At 63.7% G+C, this 20611-nt stretch overlaps 1 protein-coding gene across 1 annotated transcript in view; it reads right to left on the bottom strand.

The window, feature by feature from the left end:
• The window catches only part of ARAP1 (ArfGAP with RhoGAP domain, ankyrin repeat and PH domain 1), a 61267-nt gene that overhangs the window by 13408 nt on the left and 27248 nt on the right, over nucleotides 1–20611 (bottom strand). The window contains 20 exon segments of the mRNA XM_063328026.1: nucleotides 583–696; nucleotides 2209–2326; nucleotides 2603–2671; nucleotides 2837–2920; nucleotides 3229–3376; nucleotides 3645–3750; nucleotides 5049–5261; nucleotides 6422–6585; nucleotides 6816–6861; nucleotides 7870–8065; nucleotides 8154–8256; nucleotides 10036–10171; nucleotides 10469–10603; nucleotides 14139–14313; nucleotides 15479–15661; nucleotides 17196–17281; nucleotides 17392–17591; nucleotides 19415–19521; nucleotides 19885–20093; nucleotides 20209–20329. Coding sequence (XP_063184096.1) covers nucleotides 583–696; nucleotides 2209–2326; nucleotides 2603–2671; nucleotides 2837–2920; nucleotides 3229–3376; nucleotides 3645–3750; nucleotides 5049–5261; nucleotides 6422–6585; nucleotides 6816–6861; nucleotides 7870–8065; nucleotides 8154–8256; nucleotides 10036–10171; nucleotides 10469–10603; nucleotides 14139–14313; nucleotides 15479–15661; nucleotides 17196–17281; nucleotides 17392–17591; nucleotides 19415–19521; nucleotides 19885–20093; nucleotides 20209–20329 — 2713 coding nt within the window.

Raw genomic sequence — 20611 nt, forward strand, 5'->3', positions numbered from 1 at the left:
CGTCCCCATCTCCATCCCATCCTGTCCCCATCCCATCCCACCTTATCCCCATTCCATCCCTATCCCATCCCATCCCATCCCATCCCCATTCCACCCCATCCCCATCCCATCCCCATCTATCCGATGCCATCCTCATCCTATCCTATCCCTATCCATCCCATCCCCATCCCCATCCCATCCTATTCCCATCCCCATCCCATCCCGTCCCCACCCCAACCCATCTTATTCCCACCCCATGCCCATCCTATCCCATCCCCGTTCCAACCCATCCCTGTCCCCATCCCATCCTATTCCCATCTCCATGCCCATCCCATCCCCATCCCACTTCCACCCCATCCCATCCCCATCCCATCCCTGTCCCATCCCATCTCCATCCCCATCCCCATCCCCATCCCATCCCGTCCCCATCCCGTTCTATCCCCATCTATTCCATCCCATCCCCAACCCACTCCATCCCACCCCACTCCATCCCGTCTCCATCCCCATCCCATCTCATCCCTATCCCCACCCCATCCCATCCCCATCCCATCCAGCCCCCTCCCTCCCCTCCCTGCCAGCTCCCGGCCCCCCCCAGCCCCTCACCGAGGTAGATGAGCATGTTCTCCATGGACATCTGCTTCTTCACCACCAGGTAACTCTCCGTCCCCAGGCAGTGCAAAATGGGCAGCACTTTTTCCGAGTAGTGCAGGGGCCGTTCTGTCGGGAAGGGGGAGAGTCGGGGTCAGGCAGCCCACCGGGGGCTGCCACCCACCAAGGAGGGGGTGACACACGGGTCCCCAGAGCCTGCCAAGGGACGGTCCTGCCTGTCCCCGCCGCCGCCGCTGCTGCCTTTTAATGGCGCTCGTTCCCCCTCGCTAATTGTCCCCTGGGGAGGGGACTTTCGGCCCGCGCTGGGTGACCCGCGGGGACTGGAAGGTGGCTGAGGAGCCAGCGCCCGCCAGCGCCCGCCATTGCGAAACACGGGGCGGGGGGGGTGGGGGGGGTGTTCCACAACACGCCGGCCGCCGCCACCGCGGGCAGCCCCTGTGACCCCCGCACGCGTGCCGGCGAAAATATGCGGGGAGGTACGTCAAACACGCTCGCCGCCACGCGAGCGAAGGGCGAGTCACGCGTTGCGTGCGAGTTCGGAGGTGAATATTCCATTCGAGGCGCATTTTAGCCCCCGCGCAGCCTGAGGATCCTCCTGTTTTCGTAAGGGGTTGGGGGGTGCTGGGCTGAGCTCGGGGTTCCGGGCGGGGGGGGAAAAGGGGAGGTGGGACTGACGGCGTGGAGTTGGCGAGGACCAAAACTGCTCAGCGGAGGCTTTCAGGGATGTCCACGGGCACCCCGGGGCTGTTCCCTTTGGTGGCCGGAGAGCCCAGACAGCCCCGCCAAGCTTCAGAGGCGTTTGAAGCCCTAAGGTTTGGGTCCTGGCCCAAACCACCAGCCCACCTGCGGCGCTTGGCCACGGCGAGCAAAGTTGCGGCATCACAGCCATCCTCTCCCGAGCGCCTGGAGTTCATCCCAGCATTTCTCCCTGGGGCAGTCCCCATGGGAGCCTTCTCATCCCCCTCCGCATCTCCATCTCCATCTGCATCTCCACCTCCATCCCCGTCCCCAACTCCGTCTCCATCGCCATCCCCATCCCCAATTCCATCTCCATCCCCACCTCCATCTCCATCCGTATCCCCAGCCTCATCCCCATCTCCATCTCCATCCCCATCCCCATCTCCACCTCCATCTCCATCCCCATATCCATCCCCACGCTCATCCCCAATTCCATCTGCATCCTCATCCCCAACTCCATCTCCACCTGCATCCCCATGCCCATCTCCATCTCCATCCCTATCTCCACCTCCATCCTCATCTCCATCTCCATTCCCACCCCCACCCCCATCTCCACCATCCCCATCCCCAACTCCATCTCCACCTCCATCTCCATGCCCAGCTCCATCCCCATTCCCATCCCCACCTCCATTCCCATACCTATCTCCATCCCCATCTCCAACTCCATCTGCATCCCCAACTCCATCTCCACCTCCATCCCCATGCCCAACTCCATCCCTACCGCCATGCCCATCCCCATCCCCATCTATCTCCATCCCCATCTCGATCTTCATCACGATCTCCCTCTCCATCTCTATATCTCTAAATCCATCCCCATCCCCATCTCCGTCCCTGTCCCCGTCCCCGTCCCCATCCCCACCGCCCTCGCTCCCCCACACCAACCTGCCTCCTCCCTCTCGTTGACTTCAAAGCAGCTCCAATAGTCCTTCTCCTTCATGACAATTTTCCTCCTGTCCAGGATCTCGAAGGTGAGCTCCTCAGCTGTCATGGTGGCCGGGATCTGGACAGAAGGGACAGAGGTGACCCTGAAGTGACAGAAGTGACCCTGCTCTGGCAGGGGGGTTGGACTAGATGATCTCCAGAGGTCCCTTCCAACCCTATGATTCTATGATTCTATTCTAGGGAAGGGACAGGTCTCCATCAGCCGGTGCCTGGGTCTGTGCCACCCTCGTGCTGCAAAGGGGCCAGCTCAGAGCCACCCCGTGCCACCACAGAGGTTTGGGCATGCAACAGGGGGGGTCACTGTCCCCTCTGTGTCCTCCTCCCAACGACTCACCTTGACGTGCTGCTCTGCCTCCGTCTTCTTCTCCTCCAGGTAGACAGTGCAGATGAAGTCCCCGGCTTGCTGGAGGGCAACGGGAAAGCACTTCAACCTGCAGCTTCCCACGTGGGGCTAAATGCCCCCACGCAGCATGGACACCCCCTGCCTGGGGCATCTCCAGGAGATGCTGGAGTGAGGTCCCCATGCAAAGCTGGTGCCCCAGGAAGGTCTCCCATGTCCAGGACCCACCTGCTTCCCGCTGGACGCTGCCTCCCGCATCTTCATGATGGCCATGATCTCATCCTGCTGCTTCTTCATCTCTTGGTCATTGACCTGCCAAGGAAGAGGAGCCCATGGAGCCATCAGGGTTGACCACATCACCCTTAAGTTTCACCGCAGCAGCAGACGCGGGTCCCCAGGGGAATCTGCTCCCCTGCCCAGCAGTGCCAGCACCTCCATGCTTGGGGGTCCCCAAGGTTTGCAAGGACATGGACCCCCATCCCTTCTTCTCCAAAGCAAGGAGATGTCCGCAGATAGATTAGATCCAGCTTCTTCTTCCTTCCACCTCCCCATCCCCTGGGAATGTCCACACATCGGCCTGATCCAGAGCAGTGCCAGAGGTGGGAGGGGGGTGAACCTACGTTAAAGATCTTCACGTAGTGGCTGATGAGGTCCTCCACCACGCGGCCTGCCTTGTAGTCCTTCCCGTCCGTCTGGAAGAGCGTGGGCCCGAAGACGATGGCCAGGTTGTGCGTGTTCATCTGGTTCTCCCCGGAGAAGAGCTGGACCCTGCGGGGAACCCCGTTACGATTCCTGCCCCGCAGCCCCCCCGGGACCCCCTCTTCAGCCTTGCCAGGGGGAATGTGCCCCACATTGGGACGTGATGCTCGGCTTTGGGCACAGCTTGACCCCAAATCCCGCTCCTTGCTTGGGATGTGAGCCAAGGGATGAGGGCTCTCCTCCATCCCAGGACCCCACAGCAGCTGGGGAGATGCCCCACGGGGGCTTGAGGACCCCAGGCTCGGCCATGCCATGGGACTGGCCGTCCACGTCGTACCGAAAGAGGTGGTTGATGAGCGCCTTCAGCGTGGCCCGGTTCACCGTGGGGAGGGTGTCCAGGAGCCGCCGGTACTCGCCGATCTTCTCCTCCTCATCCTCCAGCGCTGCGAGAGGGGCACGAGGGAGAGGATGAGCGCGGAGCGGGCGGGGAAGTGAGGTTAAGACCCACGGCCCCACCATCCCTTCTCCAGACCCCACCTCGGACCCTTCTGTCCCACCACTGGGGCTGGAGCACCCCAGCTCCAGGGGGCTGGAGCATCCCAGGGCTGGAGCATCTCAGCTCCATAGGGCCAGTGCTTCCCAGCTCCATGGGGCTGGACCACCCCAGAGCCAGAGCACCCCAGTTCCAAGGGGACAGTGTCCCAGCTCCGGGGGGCTGGAGCATCCCAGCACCATGGGGTTGGAGCATCCCAGTTCCAAGGGGCAGAGTGTCCCAGCTCCGGGGGGCTGGAGCATCCCAGCACCATGGGGTTGGAGCATCCCAGTTCCAAGGGGCAGAATGTCCCAGCTCCGGGGGGCTGGAGCATCCCAGCACCATGGGGTTGGAGCATCCCAGTTCCAAGGGGCAGAGTGTCCCAGCTCCGGGGGGCTGGAGAATCCCAGCACCATGGGGTTGGAGCATCCCACTTCCAAGGGGCAGAGTGTCCCAGCTCCGGAGGGCTGGAGCATCCCAGCACCATGGGGTCGGAGCATCCCAGCTCCATGGGGCTGAAGCATCCCAGGGCTGGAGCATCCCAGCTCCACAGGGCAGGAGCATGCCAGGGAAAGAGCATCCCAGCTCCAAGGGACCGGAGCATCTCAGCTCCACGGGGCTGGAGCATCCCAGTTCCACAAGACTGGAGCATCCCAGCTCTGTGGGACCTGAGCATCCCACAGCCAGAGCATCTCAGCTCCACGAAGATGGAGCATCCTAGGACAAGACCATCCCAGCTCCACAAGAGTGGCGCATCCCAGCTCTGTGGGGCTGGAGCATCCCAGTGTCATGGGCTCAGAGCATCCCAGCTCCACGGGGCTGGAGCATCCCAGTGTCATGGGCTCAGAGCATCCCAGCTCTGTGGGGATGGAGCATCCCAGCGTCATGGGGTCGGAGCATCCCAGCACCACGGGGTCAGAGCATCCCAGCTCTGTGGGGCTGGAGCATCCCAGCATCATGGGGTCAGAGCATCCCAGCTCCGGGGGGCCGGAGCATCCCAGATCTGCACACCGCAGCTCCCAGCTGTTTTCCCATGGGGTGTCCCCATCCCAGATTTTCAGGGGCCCGATCCAGAAGCACAGAGTGAGGGGGGTCTGGCTCTCTGCCCTGCCCCAGCCCCAGCCGTGCCGGAGCACGGGGCTACCCCAGGGTCAGCGTGGGTCCCTCGGTCCCACCAGCCCCCCCAGCAGTCCCCCCCCCAGGGCTCACCCGTCGCCCGCAGCCAGTCCTGGCCCCACCGCCCGGTGAAGAGCCCATCGCCGAGGTCGCGAAAGAAGCGTTTGAGGGTGTTGGCGACGTCGTCCACCTGGTGCTCGCCCTCCTTCAGGCGCACGCTGCGGGCGTCCCGGCGCAGCACCTCCAGCAGGCTGGTGGTCTTGGAGTTCTGCCCGCTTTTGCGGTAGATGCCCTCGGAGGTCAGCCCTGCGGCACAGCCCGTGCGGGTGAGACCCTCTCCGTGGGGGACGGCCACCCATCCCGGCCCCCTTTCCCACCCGCTGGCTCCCCATCTCCATCCCTGGAGCCTTCTCGGCATGGAGAGGAGAAAGCTTCAGGGAGACCTTACAGCCCTTTCCAGTTCCTAAAGGCGGCTTATAAGAAAGGTAGAATCGTGGAATCACAGAATCATGGAATGGTTTGGGTGGGAAGGGACCTTAGAGATCATCTCATTCTACCCCCCTGCCCTGGGCAGGGACACCTCCCACCAGCCCAGCTTGCTCCAAGCCCCGGCCAACCTGGCCTTGATCCCCTCCAGGGATGGGGCAGCCACAGCTTCTCTGGGCAACCTGGGCCAGGGGCTCACCGCCCTCACAGCCAAGAATTTCTGCCCGAGATCTCAGCTCAATCTCCCCATTTACAGTGGAAAACCCTTCCCCCTCGTCCCATGGCTCCCCTCCCTCATCCAGAGTCCCTCCCCAGCTTTCCTGGAGCCCCTTGAGGGACTGGAAGGGGCTCCAAGGTCTCCGTGGAGCCTTCTCTTCTCCAGGCTGAACCCCCCCAAGTCTCTCAGCCCGTCCTCCCAGCAGATGGGGACAGACTTTTTAGCAGGGCCTGTAGCGATAGGATGAGGGGGAACAGTTTTAAACTGAAAGAAGACGGATTTAGATGAGATATTAGGAAGAAATTTTTCACTTTGAGGGCGGTGAGCCCCTGGCCCAGGTTGCCCGGAGAAGCTGTGGCTGCCCCATCCCTGGAGGTGTCCAAGGCCAGGTTGGACGGGGCTTGGAGCAACCTGATCTAGCGGAACACATCCCTGCCCAGGGCAGGGGGTTGGAATAGGTGGCGTTTAACGGTCCCTTCCCACCCAAACTATTCCATGATTCCATGGCCAGATGCCGCCGGCAGGGAGCCAGCGCCGCGGCTCCTTCCCACCCTGCAGGTGTTGCCGCGACCGCCGCGGAGCTGCGGGCTGGAGCCAAAGGCCTGCTCCGGCCAAATTCCTCCCACGGAGCTGGCGTGGAATCTCAAGGAGGGAGGGCAACCGGTGTCACGAGTGCGTCGGGTCTCAGCCGGCCACCCCCACCCCACCCCCAGCCGCTGATGGGCTCGACCCGACCCCCCCAGCGATGGGCGACGGCACCTACCGCACTGGGTGATGTAGTCGATGCAGCGGTCCACCAGCAGCGGGACGTCGGCCTCCGTCAGCTGCTGCTCCGACAAGGTGTCCCCGGCGCTGCCCGCGGCCTTCTGGATGGCGTGGACCCAGCCCAGGAAATCCAGCTTCCTCTCCCCCTGGATGTACAGCGTCCTGCCGGCAACGCCGGCCTCAGCGGGGGGACAGTCCCCCCCCCCCCCCCGCCTCAAAACCCCACCATGGATCCCCGGGAAGGGCCTGAGGGTGGTCCCGGCTCTCTTTTGGGGGTCCCCAGTCACGGTGGGGAGGGTGATCGCGCACCAGGACGGGGGGGGAATTGGGCTGGGTGTGATATTTTGCTGGGGGGGTGTCTCACACCCCCCACACACCCCCTCTGCTCTCACCTCCGCCTCTCCACCAGCACCAGCACCTCGTTGTCCCCCTGGATGGCTGGAAGGGAAGGCAGAGAGGCCGTCACCCACAGGCATGTGGGGTCCCCCAGCCACCCTCAGCCCCACACAGCCCCAACAGGTCCAGCTCCAGCCCAAAGGGGACCAGCAGTGCCCTTCCAGGGATGGAGAAGAGGATGGAGAGGAGGAAGAGCAGCAGCACCTCTATCTCCATCCCCATCTCTATCCTCATCCCCATCCCCATCCCCATCTCCATCTCCATCTCCATCTCCATGCCCATCCCCATCTCCATCCCCATCTCCATCTCCATCCCTATGTCCATCTCCAGCTCCATCCCATCTCCACCTCCATCCCTATGTCCATCTCCAGCTCCATCCCCGACCCCATCTCCAGCTCCATCCCATCTCCATCTCCATCCCTATGTCCATCTCCAGCTCCATCCATCCCCATCTCCAACTCCATCCCCATCTCCATCTCCATCCCATCTCCATCCCTATGTCCATCTCCAGCTCCATCCATCCCCATCTCCATCTCCATCCCCGCCTCCGTCTCCATCTCCATCCCCATCTCCATCCCCATCTCCATCCCCATCCCCATCCCCATCCCCATCTCCATCCCCATCCCCATCTCCATCCCCATCCCCGTCCCCATCTCCATCTCCATCCCATCTCCATCCCTATGTCCATCTCCATCCCATCTCCATCCCTATGTCCATCTCCAGCTCCTTCCATCCCCATCTCCACCTCCATCCCCGCCTCCGTCTCCATCTCCATCCCCATCTCCATCCCCATCCCCATCTCCATCTCCATCCCCGTCCCCATCTCCATCCCCGTCCCCATCCCATCTCCATCCCTATGTCCATCTCCAGCTCCTTCCATCCCCATCTCCACCTCCATCCCCGCCTCCGTCTCCATCTCCATCATCTCTACCTCCATCCCATCCCATGCTCCACGGAAGCAGCATCCACCCCCACCCCCTCCCCACCCAACGTTGGGTGCTGCAGGACGTGGGGGACCCCAAGGTGCTGGCTGGGGTTGAGGGCACGCACAGAGCTCCTGCAGCTTGCGCAGCTGGAGGGGCTCCTGCCGCTCGCCGTCGGGGCAGGAGAGGTGGAGCGCGGAGCCGGCCAGGGCGAACCAGCCTTCCTTGGCTCGCTCCAGGTTCAGGCCACCCTTGTAGTGCAGCCGGCCCAAGCGCTCGAAGTCCAGGGCCAGCAGCTCCTCGGCGCGGGGGTGGACGAAGGACTGAGGCGGGGAGGAGAAGGGACGGGTCAGCGCCGCGGGCACTCGGCTTCCCCCTCCCCGGCCCACCCCCAGCTCCCCCCAAGGCCACCTTGGCGATGGACTTGAGCCATTCCCGAGCGGAGTCGGGGCTCTCCGACCCGAAGAGGTAGAGCCGCTCCGACTCCGTGTACACCTCGAAGGTGCTCTCGAACCTGCGGGAAAAGGAAGGGGGGAAAAGGGGAGGCTGAACGGTGCGGGGCACGGGGACGGAGCAGCCCGCCCTGCCCCGCGGAGCATCCGCCAAAGGTTGGGGAGGTTTGGGATCCCACCGCCGCGGCCCCCGGCCCCAGAACATCCCCCCAGTGCCGGCAAACAGGGGATGGCCAGGGGCTGAAAAGGGGCTACAAAGGGTCTACAAAGGGGTTATAAAGGGGCTACAAAGGGGCTACAAAGGGGTTATAAAGGGGCTACAAAGGGGCTACAAAGGGGTTATAAAGGGGCTACAAAGGGGCTACAAAGGGGCTACACAGGGGCTACAAAGGGGCTACAAAGGGGTTATAAAGGGGCTACAAAGGGGCTACACAGGGGCTACAAAGGGGTTATAAAGGGGCTACAAAGGGGCTACAAAGGGGTTATAAAGGGGCTACACAGGGGCTACAAAGGGGTTATAAAGGGGCTACAAAGGGGTTATAAAGGGGCTACACTGGGGCTACAAAGGGGCTGCAAAAGGGGGAGTTACAAAGGGGATACAAATTGGTTATAAAGGCGTTACAGAGGGTCTACAAAGGGGTTACAAAGGGGTTACACAAGAGGTACAAAGGGGCTACAAAGGGGCTACAAAGGGTCTACAAAGGGGTTATAAAGGGGTTACACTGGGGTTACAAAGGGGTTCCAAGGGGGATACAAAGGGGTTATAAATTGGCTGCAAAGGGGTTACAAAGGGGCTACAAAGGGGTTACAAAGGGGCTGCAAAAGGGGGGTTACAAAAGGGATACAAATTGGGGGGGATACAAATGTGTTACAAAGAGGATACAACGGTGATACAAAGGGGATAGAAAGGGCTGATAAAGGGGCTGCAAAGGGGTTGCAAAGGGGTTACAAAGGGGTTATAAAGGGGTTACACAGGGGCTACAAAGGGGTTATAAAGCAGATACAAAGGGAATACAAGGCGGGTGTGAAGGGGCAACAGAGGGGTTACAAAGGGGCTGCAAAAGGGGGGGTTACAACGGGGATACAAATTGCTTATGAAGGCGTTACAGAGGGTCTACAAAGGGGTTACACAGGAGATACAAAGGGGACAGAATGGGGTTGTAAAGCGGCTGCAAAAGGGTTACAAAGGGGTTATAAAGGGGTTACAAGGAGGATACAAAGGGGTTATAAATTTGCTGCAAAGGAGTTACAAAGCGGCTACAAGGGGGTTACAAAGGGGCTACAAAGGGGTTACAAAGGGGATACAAAGGGGATAGAAAGGGGTTAGAAAGGGGCTGCAAAAGGGTTACAAAGGGGTTATAAAGGGGTTACAAGGAGGATACAAAGGGGTTATAAATTGGCTGCAAAGGAGTTACAAAGCGGCTACAAGGGGGTTACAAAGGGGCTACAAAGGGGTTACAAAGGGGATAGAAAGGGGTTAGAAAGGGGCTGCAAAAGGGGGGGTTACAAAGGGGATACAAATCGGTTATAAAGGCGTTACAAAGGTGATATAAAGGAGTTACAAAGGGGATACAAAGGGGATAGAAAGGGGTGATAAAGGGGCTGCAAAGGGGTTACAAAGCAGATACAAAGGGGTTACACAGGGGTTACACAGACTCCCTGCAGAGTCAGCATCCTCCGTGCTGCCACCCACGCCACAGGGGCCAGCGGCGGCCTGCGGCCAGCAGCCCCCCGCTCCCCCCCCCCCAGCACCATGCCACCCTTCCCACAAGCGAGACCCCGGCGTGCCCGTCCCCGTGGGGGGTGGGGGGCGCCTTTGTGGTGGGGGGGGGGGGGCTCACCCGTGGGCGTGGGGGGGGTTGTTCACCAGGCAGACCATCTCCTCCACCTTGATCTCGCCGTTGGGCACGGCGTTGCGGTCGCTCTCGTAGTAGCTGAGGACGCCGTCCTGCAGCGCGCACCACCGCCGGCTGAACTCTGCGCGGCACAGGGACGCTGCTGGCCAGCCCCCCCCCCCCCCCCCCGACCCCCACCACCCACCGGGTGCCCACCCGCTCCCCTCCCCCTCAAACCCAGCCGGATGCACCTTCCCCGATGCCTTTGCGTCACCCTGGGGAGCTGGGGACGGTGTAACCCACCCCCCCCCCCGCCCACCCACCCCCCCAACCTCCTCATCGCCCACCGACCCACCATCACCCCCCCCGACCCACCCCCCCACCCCCCCCCCCGGCCTCCACCGACCCCTCGCACCCCCTCTTTGCCAGCCCCACAAACCTTCCTGGCCCTTCCGCTCGCCCACGGGCTTGGCCATGGAGGGGGTTTTGTAGAGGAAGCCGTTGTGGGTGACGGAGGGCGGGGGCACCCAGTAGGGCTTCTCCTCGCTGCCCCCCACCTCCAGCCGCGGCGCCTCTGCAAACGGGGGGGGACAACCTGTCATGGTGGGGGGTGGGGGCTGAAACCCTCCTGTACAGCCTCCCCCCCCCAAGAAAAAACCCCCTCTGCACGGCTGGGGGGGCCCAGCGGCTATGGCCTGCAGTGGGGTGCAGCTGGGTCAGGGATGGGGGGGGGGGTGACAGCAGTCCACGTCGCCCCCCCTGGGTTCTTTGCTGGTGTGACATGAAGGGATGAGCTGGACGGGGGCTGTAGTGGTGGCACCGGCCACTTTGCACCACCCCCCCACCCCCCCCCCGGCCAAAACGGCTGGGTGTCCCCCGGCTCAGCACAAGGAGGAGGAGCCCAAAAGCACCGTGAGCCCCCACCATGGCACGGCCGGGGGGCACCCAGACCCGGGGCTGACGGGGGGGTCAGTGGGGTCAGGCTTATCCACCAGGATGGCATCCCGCATCCCGCGTCCTGCACCCTGTATCCCTGCATCCCACATCCCGCATCCCACGTGCTGCATTGTGCATCCCACATCCCACATCCTGCATCCCACATCTTATATCCTGCATCCTGAATCCTGCATTCTGTATCCTCCATCCTGAATCCTGCATCCTGCATCCCACATCCCTCATTGCACACCCCACATCCTTCATCGCAGGTTCCACATCCCACATCCCACATCCCACAACCTGTACCCTGCATCCTGCATCCCGAATCCTGCATCCCGAATCCTGCATCCTGCATCCCACATCCCTCATTGCACATCCCACATCCTTCATCGCATGTTCTGCATCACACATCCTGCATCCTGCATCCCACCTGCCACATTGCGCGTCCCGCATCCTGCATCCCGCATCCCGAATCCTGCATCTTGCATCCTACATCCCCCCGTCCTACAACTCGCATCCCACATTGCGCATCCCACATCCTGCATTGCACATCCCGCATCCTGCATCCCGCATTGTGCATCCTTCATCCCGCATCACTCATCCGCTATCCCCCATCCCCCATCCCGCATCCCACATCCCTCATCCTGCATCCCGCATCCCTCATCCTGCATGCCACATTACGCGTCTTGCATCCTGCATCCCACATTCTGAATCCTGCATTCTGCATCCTACTTCCCGCCTCCCACATCGCGCATCCCACATCCTGCATCCTGTATGCTCCATCCCGAATCCTGCATCCCGCATCACACATCTCACATCCTGCATCCCGCCTCCCACATCCTGTGTCCTGCATCACGAATCCTGCATCCCACATTCTGCATTGTGCATCCCGCATCCCACATCCCGCATTGTGCATCCCTCATCCCCCATCCCACATCACTCATCCCCCATCTCCCATCCTACATCCCGCATCCCGTGTCCTGCATCACGAATCCCGCATCCTGCATCCCGCATCCTTCATCCTTCATCCCACATCCCCCATCCTGCATCCCACATCCCGCATCCTGCATCCTGTATGCTCCATCCCGAATCCTGCATCCCGCATCACACATCTCACATCCTGCATCCTGCCTCCCACATCCCGTGTCCTGCATCCTGAATCCCGCATCCCACATTCTGCATTGTGCATCCTGAATTGTGCATCCCGCATCCCACATCCCACATTGTGCATCCCTCATCCCCCATCACTCATCCCCCATCTCCCATCCTACATCCCGCATCCTGCATCCCGCATCACACATCCCCCATCCTGCATCCTGTATGCTCCATCCCGAATCCTGCATCCCGCATCACACATCTCACATCCTGCATCCCGCATCCCGCATCCCGTGTCCTGCATCACAAATCCCGCATCCCACATTCTGCATTGTGCATGCCGCATCCCACATTCTGCATTGCGCATCCCACATCCCTCATCCCGCATTGTGCATCCCTCATCCCCCATCCCGCATCACTCATCCCCCATCTCCCATCCAACACCCCGCATCCCGCATCCCGTGTCCTGCATCACGAATCCCGCATCCTCCATCCCGCATCCTTCATCCCATATCCCACATCCATCTTGCATCCCATATCCCACATCCCGCATCCTGCATCCTACACACCAAATCCTGCATCCCTCATCCCACATCCCACATCTCGCGTCCTGCATCCCATATCCCATATCCCGCATCCCGCATGCCCCATCCCGCATCCCACTTCCCGCATCCCCCATCCCACATCCCTCATCCCGCATCACTCAGCCCCCATCCCGCATCCCATACCCCACATCCCCCATCCCTCTTCCCGCACCCCGCATCCCACGGCCGTGCCCCCCCCCTCCCCGCATCCCGCCCTTCCCTCCGGGTCCCAGCAGAGTCGGGGCGCGGGGACCCCCCTAAAGCCCCCCCCGGCTCCGGCCCGCTCCGCCCCCGCCATCCCGGTCCCCCCCGGCGCCGCCCCCGGCGGGGGGGCGGGCTCAGGGTTAGGTCGCCACAGGTTCACCGGGGCCTCTCCTCCGCCCCCCCCCGCCCCCCCCCCTCCCCGCAGACCCCCCCCCCTTTTTTTCTGCTGCCGCGTCTGCAACGGCCGCGCCGGCCCCGATTTGGGGCCAAATCCAGCTCCCGCCGGGGGGGAGGCGGGGGGGGGGGGGAGGGAGGGGGCGGCTTCCCGGGGCGGGGGCACGGATGGGATCGGTTCCCTGGGAGCCCACCCCGAGAGGGGCTTTGGGGGGGGCGGGGGGGGCGCGTTTAGGGGGGGCGGGAGAGGCGGTTCCATCCCTCCCCGCCAGCACCCGCCTGCATCCCCGGGGGGGGGAGGCTGGACCCCTGTCCGCCTGGGGACCCCCTGGACGTGGGCGGGGGGGGGGGGCCCCAAAACCTTTCTCCTGGGGGGGGGGGGCCACACAGCCCAGCAGCCACGGACCCCCCTGCCAAGAAGCCGGTGGGGCACGATGTGGAACTGGGACCAGCTCCAAACATCCATGTGCCCCCCCCCGGGACCCCCAAGAGGTGCTGGTGGGGGCTCTGAGCCCTCCAGGGGGGGTCCCCAAAACCCTGCTCCTGGGGGGGGTATGAGCCTGGCAACCAGGGACCCCCCTGCCAAGAAGCTGCTGGGACCAGCTCCAAACACCCCTGTGTCCCCCCCGCCAGGACCCCCAGGAAATGCTGGGGGGGGGGGGGGGGTGTTTGAGCCCTCGGGGGGGGTCCCCAAAACCCTTCTCCTGGGGGGGGGCACAGAGCCCAGCAACCAGGGACCCCCCTGCCAAGAAGCCGGTGGGGCACGACGTGGAACTGGGACCAGCTCCAAACACCCCTGTCCCGTCCCCCCCCCCCCTCCAGGAGATGCCGGTGGGGGGGTTTGAACTCTTGAGGGGGGGGTCCCCAAAACCCTGCTCCTGGGAGGGGGCACCCAAAACCCTTCTCCTGGGGTGGGGGGGGTGGGAGCACTGAGCCCGGCAACCAGGGACCCCCCCCTACCAAGAAGCTGGTGGGGCACGATACGGAACTGGGACCAGCTCCAAACATCCCTGTGCCCCCCCCCGCCCCGCCTCGGGACCCCCGGGAGATGCTGGGGGTGGGGGGGGGTTTGAGCCCTTCGAGGGGTTGGGGGGGATGGGGGGGGTCAGCCCTTACCTGAGGTTTTGTTTTGGAGCAGGAATTCCATCTGCAGCCTCTGCCCGCTCCTGCGGGCCAGGGCCAGCGGCGTGGGGCACTGGGGGTCGCCGGTGGGGCAGGACGCCCCCGCCCCACAGAAAAGCAGGGCTTGGGTCTCCGCCAGGTCACCGGTGGTGACGGCCACGCACAGAGCCTGAAGGAAGAAGACGACGGCGACGGCGGCGGCGATGAGCGAGGCCGAAGGCTCCCGAGGATCAAATCCTTTCCCCCCCCCCCCCACCCCCCGCCACCCTTCCGCCTCCCGAAAGAAAAAAACTTGGAATACGGGGAGAAGCCAGACAGAAAAAAAAAAAAAATTAAAAAAAAAAAATAAAAAAAAAAAAGTTGGGAACTGGGCGGCGAATTCCCGTTCCTGAAGGAGCGCCCGGGGTGAAGTCATCCGGGGCGGGCCGGCTTCGGAGCAGGAAAACAAACAAGCCCACATGCGAATTCCACTGGCCACCCGGACCACCCCCCCCTCCCCGGCTCCCCACGGCGTGCCCCCCCCGAAGGCGGCCGCCTTCGGGGGGGGCACGCCGTGGGGAGCCGGGGAGGGGGGGGTGGTCCGGGTGGCCACCGGAGCCATGGGGGAGTTGGGAATGCCGAACGCTGGCATTCCCGCCTGCCCGCGGCCAGCATCGGGAATGGGTGCTGGCCACCCTGGGGTGCTCCCCGCCCCCCCCCCCCCCCGACACCCCATTGTCATGGGGGGGGGAGGGGGGGTTGGATGTGGGAAGGGGGGTCCTGCCTGGGATTGGGGTCTCCAGCCTGGGAACGAAGCCACTTGTGTCCCATCCCAGGGATGTCACCAGCAGGGTGCGGGCAGGGATACATGATGCAGGCAGGGATGCAGGCAGGGGTGCATGGGTGCAGGCAGGGGTGCAGGCAGGGACGCATGGGTGCAGGCAGGGGTGCAGGCAGGGATCCAGGGGTGCAGGCAGGGATGCAGGCAGGGATCCAGGGGTGCAGGCAGGGATGCAGGGGTGCAGGCAGGGGTGCAGGCAGAGGTGCAGGTGGGGATACATGGTGCAGGCAGGGATGCAGGCAGGGATGCAGGGATGCAGGCAGGGGTGCAAGCAGGGACACATGGGTGCAGGCAGGGGTGCAGGCAGGGATCCAGGGGTGCAGGCAGGGATGCATGGGTGCAGGCAGGGGTGCAGGCAGGGATCCAGGGGTGCAGGCAGGGATGCATGGGTGCAGGCAGGGGTGCAGGCAGGGATCCAGGGGTGCAGGCAGGGATGCAGAGGTGCAGGCAGGGACGCATGGGTGCAGGCAGGGGTGCAGGCAGGGGTGCAGGCAGGGAAGGGGGTGCCACTGACCCTGTCCAGCTCCTGCTGGTTGCCGAAGAGCGGGTGGTAGCGCCGGTACTTGCCCTCCCGGTACTTGGCCAGGAGGAAGCGCCGCCGGTCGCCGCTGCTGCTGCTGGGGCCGATGGCCTCGCTGGGGGGCACGTTGGCCGCCCAGAACCGGTTGCCCACGGCGTTGCCCAACTGGCAAAAGAGCTGGGGGGGGGGGGTGTAGAGACAATGAGAGACCGGTGTGGGGGGTGCTGGGGGGGGGGGGGTGGGGTGGGGATGGGAATGGGGGGGTTCTAGGTTTTTTTTGGGGGGGGGAGGGTGAGCAGGGCAAGGGGACGTTCACAGCCCAAAGCCACCGCTGGTGGCCCAGGGCTGCAGCGGGGTGGGGGTGTTGTTGCCCGGGGTGGGGTGCACGCAGGGCTGCTCCCCGCCCAGCCCCACGGAAAAAAAAAACACATCTGGAAAAATATCAAGCACATCTGGAAAAATATCAAGCACATCTGGAAAGCAGCAGCCAGCTGCAGGCGCGGAGCCGGGGCGGCGGTGGGGGGGGGGGGGGGGGGGAGTGTCCGTGGCCCCTCGCCATCCTGCTGCGATGCTCAGCCCCCTCTCAGGGAGCCCCCACGTCCCGTCCCCCCCCCGCCAAGTGAGCCCATGGGTGGGGCTCTGGCAGGACCCCCGGATTCTTTGGGGTGGGAGGGGCGCAGTGGGGCTGGGGTGGGGGTGCGGGGGTGGGAATGGTCGGGAGCAGCAGCTGGAAGCGTTTGAGGGCTCCGGGGAGCGGGCGCTGCTGGAGGTGGGGAGGGGGAGGCAGGGCAGGAATGGGGGGTCTCAGGGGGGCGGCGGGGAAAAGGCGTGGGGGGGGGGGCGGGAAGGGCCTGCGGCACCACGCCAGCCCCACGGCTCTGCAGCCATCGCCCCACAGCAGCCCCATGGCTCTGCAACCCCACAGCAGTCCCACAGCTCTGCCTCATCTCCCCACGCCAGCCCCATAGCTCCGCAGCCCCACACCGGCCCCACAGCCCTGCAGCCCCACACCGGCCCCACAGCCCTGCAGCCCCACACCGGCCCCATAGCTCTGCAGCCATCCCCCCACATGCCAGCTCCATGTCTCTGCAGCCCCATGGCTCTGCAGCCATCGCCCCACACCAGCCCCACAGCTCTGCAGCCCCACACCAGCCCCACAGCTCTACAGCCATCGCCCCACGCCAGCCCCATAGCTCTGCAGCCATCTCCCCACACCAGCTCCACGGCTCTGCAGCCCCACATCACCCCCCTGGCTCTGCAGCCATCACCCCACGCCAGCCCCACGGCTCTGCAGCCCCACACTGGCCCCCTGGCTCTGCAGCCATCGCCCCACACCAGCCCCATGGCTCTGCAGTCCCACAGCTCTGCAGCCCCACAGCTCTGCAGCCATCGCCCCACAGACACGCAGACGCCGTCAGTCTGTGGGGCGGTCACACAAGTGCCACTTGCCCTCGCCGTCGTGCCCAGGTGGGTGCCAGCCATCCACAGACCACGGGGACAGGGGGCTGCCGGGGGTCCCCTCCCACACCAAGTGACCCCCCAGCGTCACCCCAAGGCTGGCAACACCCCGCCGTGCTCCTGCGGTCCTCGTCCCACAGCCGGTGGGTCCACCATGGGGAGATCCACCATGGGGAGGGGACGGGGGTGTCACCTTCCCCCCCTCCCCCCCAAAAAAAAAACCAAGGCTTTTGGGGCTGTTCTGTGCCGATACCTCGATGAGCTCCTCCGTCCACACCTTCCTGTCCATCTTCAGGCTCCGGACCTTGGTGATGCCAGGGCCCAAGCCTCGGTGCTCCCCTGATGGCGAGACGAGCCCTTAGAGACCCGCCGGGGTCCCCAAGGCCAAGGACAGGGGACGCACGGCCCCATCCCGCATCCCGAATCCGTCTCCCCCGGGACGCAGGTACCTGCGCATCGCTTGCAGATGACGAGGCAGAGGTTGATGGAGGCCCAGTCGGGCTGGGGGGAGCCGCAGTCGGCGCAGAAGCGGTTGGGCTCCACCGCCCAGATGCGCTCGGCCACCTCCCAGTTGGAGAGAGCGGCAGCGATGGCCTGTTGCATGGCCTCCACCCACTCCGCCTTCTCCGGCTCCGAGTCGGCCAAGAAGCTGCCGGTAGGGAATGGACGGGGGGTGAGGGGTGGGATGGGATGGACATGGACATGGAGATGGGGATGGAGACGGGGACGGGGTGCAATGGGAGGGGATGGGATGGGGATGGGGATGGAGATGGGGATGGGATGGAGATGGGGATGTGGATTGGATGGGATGGGGATGGGGATGATGGAATGTGATGGGGATGGGATGGAGATGAGGATGGGGATGGGATGGGATGGGGTTGGGGATGGGGATGGGAAGAGGATGGCATGGCATGGCATGGCATGGCATGAGATGGGATGGCATGGCATGGGGATGGGGTGGGATGGGGATGGAATGGGATGGGAGTGGGCTTCCACCCACTCGTCCTTCTCCTGCTCCAAGTCGGCTGAGAAGCTGCTGGCGGGGGAGGGATGGTGAGGGATGGGATGGGGTGGGATGGGGATGGGATAGGGATGAGGATGGGGATGGGACGGCGATGGGGATGATGGGATGGGACGGGATGGCAATGGGGATGATGGGATGGGATGGGGTGGGGTGGGATGGGATGGAGATAGGGTGGGATGGGGATGGGATAGGGATGGGGATGGAAATGGGGAAGGGTGTGGGGATGGGATGGAGATGGAGATAGGATGGAGATGGGATGGAGATGGGATGGGGATGGGATGGGGATGGGATGGGATGGAGATGGGGATGTGGATGGGATGGAATGGGATGGGGATGGCATGGGGATGGCATGGCATGGCATGAGATGAGATGCGATGGGATGGGATGGGGATGGGGTGGGATGGGGATAGGGATGGGATGGGGTGAGGTAGGATGGGGATGATGGGATGGGGATGGAATGGGATGGGAGTGGGCTTCCACCCACTCCTCCTTCTCCTGCTCCAAGTCGGCCAAGAAGCTGCCAGTGGGGGAGGGATGGTGAGGGATGGGATGGGGTGGGATGGGATGGGATGGGGTTAGGGATGGGGATGGGAAGAGGATGGCATGGCATGGCATGGCATGAGATGGGATGGCATGGCATGGGGATGGGGTTGGATGGGGATGGGGTGGGATGGGGATGATGGGATGGGATGGGATGGGATGGGATGGGATGGGATGGGATGGGATGGGATGGGATGGGATGGGATGGGATGGGATGGGATGGCGGCTCTTCCCCTCCCTCATGGAGCTACCGAGTTGGAAGGGACCTTCAGACCCAGTCCCACCAGAGCAGGGTCACCCAGAGCAGGTTGGAGACGGGTTTGGGATATCTCCAGAGCAGGAGACTCCACACCTCTCTGGGCAGCCTGTGCCAGGGCTCTGCCACCCTCAAAATGAACTTCTCCTTATTTTCTTCATTCCAGTTTGTGCCCGTTGCCCCTTGTCCCGTCCCCAGGCACCACTGAGAAGACTCTGGCCCCATCCTCTTGCCCCCCACCCTTTAGCTCTTGCTGAGCATTGATGAGATCCCCTCTCGGTCTGCTCTTCTCCAGGCTGAACAGCCCCAGGGCTCTCAGCCTTTCCTCAGCACAGAGATGCTCCAGCCCCTCCGCATCTCCGCAGCCTCCGCTGGACTCTCTCCAGCAGTTCCCTGTCCTTCTGGAACTGGGGAGCCCAGAACTGGACCCAGTGCTCCAGCTGTGGCCTCCCCAGGGCCGAGCAGAGGGGGAGGATGACCTCCTTCCACCTGCTGGCCACACTCTTCTTGATGCCCCCCAGGAGACCATTGGCCTTCTTGGCCACCAGGGCATGTGGCTGGCTCATGGGCAACTTGTTGCCCACCAGGACTTGCCAGCAGGTCAGCCCCAGCCCGTATGGGTGTGTGGGGCCATTCCCCCCCACCGGCTCACCTGAAGGTCCTGTACGGCGTGGTGAGGTCGAAGCCCCGGCGATCCACCTCCTTGACGTTGCCCACGTTCATCTCGACGTAGGTGATGCCGATCCCCAGCCGATAGTCCTGGGCGGGGGGGGGGGGACGGACACGGGACACGTGGTGGCACTGCCAACACCGCTGACACACACCACACCAGTGCCACAGGTCCCCCCCAGCTCCCAGCCCCAGGGGGGACTGCAGTGGGTGTGACACTCCCGGGGCACCCCAAGGCGTGGAGGTGACGGGGAGGGGGGGCTGCAGCTTGGGGGTCACCCCCGTGGCGTCCCAGCTGTCCCCATTTCGGGGGGGTGGCAGCCCCTGGGGTGTCCCGTCTCGCCGCTCTGCTCCGCTCCGGCAGCGGATGCGAAGGGAAGGGGATCCCCCTCCAAATGTCACCGGGGTCCCCGCCGGGTGCCACATTTCCCACCCCCCCCCACAGCCACCCACCTCCGCGTTCTTGTAGAGGAACACTTTGTCCCCGGCCACCGCCACGAAGAGCTTGTGCTTGAAGCCCCGCAGCTCCAGGAAGCCGCTCTTGTCGGCCGGGTCGGGGGCGCCGTCGGTGGCGGTTGGGGACATGGACGTCCCTTCCAGAGCTCTGCCCTTCCGCTCCTCCGCCATCTGCTGCAGGGTCCGCATCCACTCGTTACGGTCCCCTGCGGGGACAGGGACACACACACAGGTCAGGATCAGCCCCTGGGCGGAGGAAGGGGGGGATGCGGAGCAGCTGGGGACACCTCGGAGAGGGGATCCCCCCCCACCCCGTCTCACCGTCGCTCTCGGCCCGGAACACGAAGTTGCGGTTGTTGGTGACGACCTCAAATTTCTGGTCCCCGACGCTGGCCACACGGGAGATGGAGGAGACGGGGATGAACCGCTTGGAGTAAGCGTCCTGGGCGGGGGGAGGGGAAGATGGACTGAGACACAGCGCTCGCCCCGGGATCGCGAGAGCATCCATGTCTGGAATCTCCAAGACGGGATGGGTATCACGCTGGGATGGCGATGCCCAGAGCATCCGTATCCCAAATGCTCCGAGACAGGATGGGTACCCAAAGGCTCTGAGACAGGACGGGTACCATCCCAGGATCACAATGCCAAGAGCATCCATATCCAGGAAGCTCCGAGATGGGACGGTACCACCCCAAGATCACAATGCCAAAAGCATCTGTGTCCA

Source organism: Chroicocephalus ridibundus, chromosome 1 (assembly GCF_963924245.1).
Source record: "Chroicocephalus ridibundus chromosome 1, bChrRid1.1, whole genome shotgun sequence".
Taxonomy (NCBI): domain Eukaryota; kingdom Metazoa; phylum Chordata; class Aves; order Charadriiformes; family Laridae; genus Chroicocephalus; species Chroicocephalus ridibundus.